The sequence below is a fragment of the Otolemur garnettii genome, unplaced genomic scaffold (genome assembly GCF_000181295.1).
Source record: "Otolemur garnettii isolate 467f Iridium unplaced genomic scaffold, OtoGar3 scaffold00060, whole genome shotgun sequence".
Taxonomy (NCBI): domain Eukaryota; kingdom Metazoa; phylum Chordata; class Mammalia; order Primates; family Galagidae; genus Otolemur; species Otolemur garnettii.
In genome coordinates, this window is record NW_003852455.1 from 213,051 (window position 1) to 217,880 (window position 4,830).

A 4,830-nucleotide genomic window follows, 5' to 3' on the forward strand; every position below is an offset into this window, starting at 1 on the left:
TCAGACTCCCTAGTAGCTGGGACTACAGGCACCCATAACAACACACAGCTAATTTTTCTATTTTTAGTAGAGGTGGTGTCTTGCTCTTGCTCAAGCTGCTCTCAAAGTGCTGAGCTCAAGGGATCCTCCTGCCTTGGCCTTCCAGAGTGCTAGGATTGTAGGGGTGAACCACCATACCCGGCCTAATTGTAAGGTTTTTTCTTCCTTCCTCCTCTTCCTTCTTCTTCTTCTTTTTTTTTTTTTATTGTTGTTTATTTTACCAGAGACTGCTGGCAAATGTTGTAAGGTTTAAATGAGGTAAGGAAAATACTGCATTTCCTATAGCACCTGGCACACCAGACATGTTCAACAGACACCAGCTGCTACTGTTACCCTAATTTTATTACTTTACCAGTTATGCAATCCAATTCTAAGAAGTATTTAGTATATGTCAGGCCCTTTGCCAGGAACATAGGGGTACCACAGTAACAGACATTGTATTTGGCCTCTAAGAAGTTGAAATCTATTTGGGAGAGAAGAGAAACCACCAATCAATAAAATAGTTCATAAGCACGTAATTTGACAGTTTAAAAAACCTGTCAAAGTGATCTAAAATCTCACTCTGTCACCATCATCCTAACTACAGCCTCTACTTGGCTGCATTTTCAGGCCCAGCTGTTTGTCCAGATAAGCCAGTCATTGCGATGTGATGGACTAGGCTTTGGGAAGCCTACATGAGCTTCATCAGACCCTTCCAAGCAGTCCTGCCATCTGTGTGCAATCCCATAGCACCAGCACAGCTGAGGCCTCAGCCCTGAGTCTCCCATCTTCAGGTGCCAGAGCCTGAGTTCCAGACAGCTTCTACAGGGCTTGCTGACCAGGGGCATTGCACTGAACAGTGAGGACTTTGCCCCCATCTTGGCCCTGGGGAGAGGGAATTCTGTTGTCAGTCCAGCCACCCTAGGAGGCTCCAAAAAGGGGAATACAGGATTGGGGCGGGCGAGGAGCAAGGACTGGCCAAAGGCATTTGTCCAAGAGGGATGGGAGGGACCACACCTAGGAGGAGTCAGAAACCAGGGAACTCAGCCAGCCTAGAAGATCAAATTCCTCCAGGGTGAACTCTGATTCAAAGTTGGGACGAGAGGCCTGAGGAGGGAGAGGGCCAGAGGGGAAGACGCTGTGCTCTGGAAAGGCCAGCAGCACAGTAGGCTCCAACCCACCTGCCCTACCTGCCCCTCCTTGGCCCTCAGTTGCCAGAATTGCTGTAGAGAAAGGAGGCAATGGAGCCAGACAGGACTCAGATAAAGCTTGATCCCAGGTAAGTGAGGGTGGCAGGCCCTGGGCCTGTTGCTAAGCAACAGTGTCCTTTATCGCTCCAGCCTGTCCCTATCTCCTTGCAGAGCCTTTTGGCTCTCAGTCACAGAATGAGACAGGACTGAGAACAGTCTGGCTATCTCCTAGGTCTTCAGGGACAATGTTGGTTTGGGCCAGTGTGGGACATCTCAGGGCCTTGGCTTTGCCCCCCAGTCTGGGGAGAAAAAGATCCTAGAGGTAGGGCTGTGGAAAGCATTACCAGAGGTAATTCACAGCTGGCCAGCTGGGGACCCATTCCTTTGCTAAGGGCCCCTCTTGCTCCCAGATCCTGCTCTTTCTCCCTGGTCAGCCCTGGGGTTACTACCCAGAGGAGAGTGGAGAGAATTGACTGTGGGCTATTTGAGCGCTGCAGCCAGACCTTACACACTAGTCTGGGCCAATTCTTACACCTAAGAAAAGGTCCTGAGGGGAAAGGAACAAGCCCCTGTACTCAGGAGCATTTGAAAGAGTATTAAGAAACTAGGGTCGAAGGCAAGCATGGTAGCTCATGCCCATAATTTTAGCTATTCAGGAGGCTGAGGCAAGAAGATTATGTGAGCTCAGAAGTTCATGTAACCAGGGTCCAATGTGCCACCCTCTTGCCTCCATCCCCCGTGGTTCTGAACACACACTGGTATCTCTGCAGGTACACAGCAGATCTTCTGCAGGTGCTGGAGACCAATTACAGTATCCCGCCTGCCTGTTTCTCCTACCCTCCCACGGCAGCCCAACTCCTGAGAGGTGAGCTAGAGACTCTCCCTAGAGGAAATTAAAAGGAGGGAAGTCAGGACAGCTGAGGGGAGCTGAGGAGAGGGGGCCTAAGCTGGTCAACCTGGACAGCCTGGGAGATGACTGAGCTGGTGTCCATCATAGTCAAAGCCTGGGAGAAGAGCAAGACCTCAAGAAGTCAGTGGGCCCAAAGGGGAGCATGGCACCCTAGCCCAGCGGACCAACCTATATATTGGGCCCCCACAAACCTTAACCTCAAAGCTCCATTCAAAGTGAGGATACCAGCCAGGTATAATAGCTCTTACCTATAATCCCAGTACTTTGGGAGGCTGAGGTGGAAAGATGGCTTGGTGCCTGGAGTTCAAGACCAGCCTAAGCAATATAGCAAGACCCTATCTTTAAAAAATAATTTCTTTTAAATTAGCCAGTTACAGTGGTAGTACCTGTAGTGAGAGTTACCTGGAAGGCTGAGGTGAGAGGATCACTTGAGTCCAAGAGTTTGAGGCTACAGTAAGCTATAAATATGCCACTGTATTCCAGCCTCAGCAGCAGAGCAAGACCCTCTTAGAGCAAAAACAATAACAAATTGGGGGCTCAGCGCCTGTAGCTCAAGCTGCTAAGGCGCCAGCCACATACACCAGACCTGGTGGTTTCAAATCCAGCCCGGGCCTGCCAAACAACAATGACAACTACAACCAAAAAATAGCTGGGTGTTGTGGTAGGCACCTGTAATCCCAGCCACTTGGGAGGCTAAGGCAAGAGAATGGCTTAAGCCCAGGAGTTGGAGGTTGCTGTGAGCTGTGACGCCATAGCACTCCACCCAGGGCAACAGCTTCAGGCTCTGTCTTAAAAAAAAAAAAAAATTGGGGGACAATTCAAGATGTTGCCTAACTGATCCAAGCCCTGTCAGGTCTCCTGGAGGTATAAAGAATGTTCTCATGGGGAAAAGGCCTCTATCTTCCTATAGGAGTGGTTATTGTGAGAGATGTGCTGAAAATTCAGGTGAACCTATAGAAGTGTTTTCACAGTGTCAGCCAAGGAGAGCCTATTATTGAAGTGCTTTAGAAAGTGAAAGGCAGGCTCAGCGCCTATGGCTCAAGCGACTAAGGCACTAGCCACATACACCTGAGCTGGCAGGTTTGAATCCAGCCTGGGCCCGCCAAACAACAATGATGGCTGCAACTAAAAAATAGCCGGGCATTGTGGGTATAATGCCGGGCATTACAGCCGGGCGCCTGTAGTCTTAGCTACTTGGGAGGCGGAGGCAGGAGAATCACTTGAGCCCGGGAGTTGGAGGTTGCTGTGAGCTGTGATGCCACAGCACTCTACCCAGGGTGACAGCTTGAGGCTCCATCTCAAAAAAAAAAAAAAGAAAGAAAGAAAGAAAGAAAGTGAAAGGCAGAGAATGAGACTCAACTTGTTCCTTGGATACCCAAAACACTGAGAATCAAATGGCCCCAGCATCTTTAGAGAAAAAGCAGCTCATCCACATTTTATTTTGCTTTCCTGCGGCATGATTGCCTCTGGGATGTTGGATACAAGTCTGCATCTCCAAAGTACATTTAAATCTTTTCCCAGCCTTCTTCTTGCTGTCACCTTATGGAATGGACTCTGTCTGAGCAACAGGATGCTGTCAGGACTCTTTTGGAGGCAGACATGGGCAATGTCCTTGGGCTATGAACAGGTTCTTTTCAGATGCTCTGAACAAGAGTAGTTTCAGCTGCCAGAGTGTCCAAAGACACCTGGTAGCTGCTCTATAGTTAGTGCTAGTAGATGGATGCCACACATCCTGCTGGGAGCAGCCCATTTAGAGAATGCAGCTGGTGGCACAAGTCTTCCCTCACACTAGTAGTTGTCAGCCCAGGGACATTTGGCAATGTCTGGAGACAACTTTCTTTGCCACACTGAAGGTGCTTCTAGCAGCTAGTGGCCAAAGGCCAGGGAAGCTGTTAAATCCCCTACGCTGTACAGGACAGCCCTCCATGACAAAGAATTGTCTCAGCCAAAGCATCAGTAATGTTCAGGTTGAGAAACCTTGCCTTGTACAGTGAAAAAAGTTCTCACATTGCTTTGCTACAAAATGTGCAAATATAAACCCCAAGGATGTTCAAAATAGACCACTCTAGGTCTGGTAGTCAAGCAAGCTGCCTTGTTGCAGGCAGAGCAGGTAGGATGTGGGGAGTGGAGAATGGGCAGCGGTCCTCCCAGGATGGTTCCTGAGCAGGCAGGTTCCCCAGACACTGAGGAGCTAGGTCTGACAGGATTCCAGGCTACTGATGGAGGAGTGGGGACTATTGAGAGGGCTAGGCAGGTGAGGTGAGGCCTGAGACATGCCACCTGAGGAGTTGTACTTTATCCCATAGAGAGAAGGAGCTGGCTCTGAGATTGGGAGGGGCTGCATGAAAATAATCCTTTAGGACTATTAATCAACAATCAGGATGGAGTGCAGGGGAAGAGCCTTGAGAAGCAGGGATATGAACTACAGGTTATTGCCCCAGTTCAGATGGGGTTAGTCAGAGCCTGGGCAGTGACAGGGAAAGGAAAGGAAGGGTTGAAAAACAGAGGCAATCTGGGAAGGATCTAGGTGTATAAGTGCAGGCTGCAGGCATGGTGAGGGCACAGACCCAGGACAGCCAGGAAGAGGTGCCTATTGGCGGACATGGGGAAACTCCTTTCTAGATTAATTTATAAACTCTCTTGTTACTTAAATTAAATGTTAAGAGAGTTACTCTGGAGGAAGTATTGAATATTTCAATTTTTTTTTTTTTT

At 49.0% G+C, this 4,830-nt stretch overlaps 1 protein-coding gene across 1 annotated transcript in view; it reads left to right on the top strand.

The window, feature by feature from the left end:
- Nucleotides 1-1,237: 1,237 nt before the first annotated feature.
- The window catches only part of SLC51A (solute carrier family 51 alpha subunit), a 17,328-nt gene continuing 13,735 nt past the window's right edge, over nucleotides 1,238-4,830 (top strand). The window contains exons 1-2 of the mRNA XM_003792663.3: nucleotides 1,238-1,297; nucleotides 1,979-2,073. Coding sequence (XP_003792711.1) covers nucleotides 1,260-1,297; nucleotides 1,979-2,073 — 133 coding nt within the window. The 5' untranslated portion in view covers nucleotides 1,238-1,259. The remainder of the gene's footprint in view (nucleotides 1,298-1,978; nucleotides 2,074-4,830) is intronic.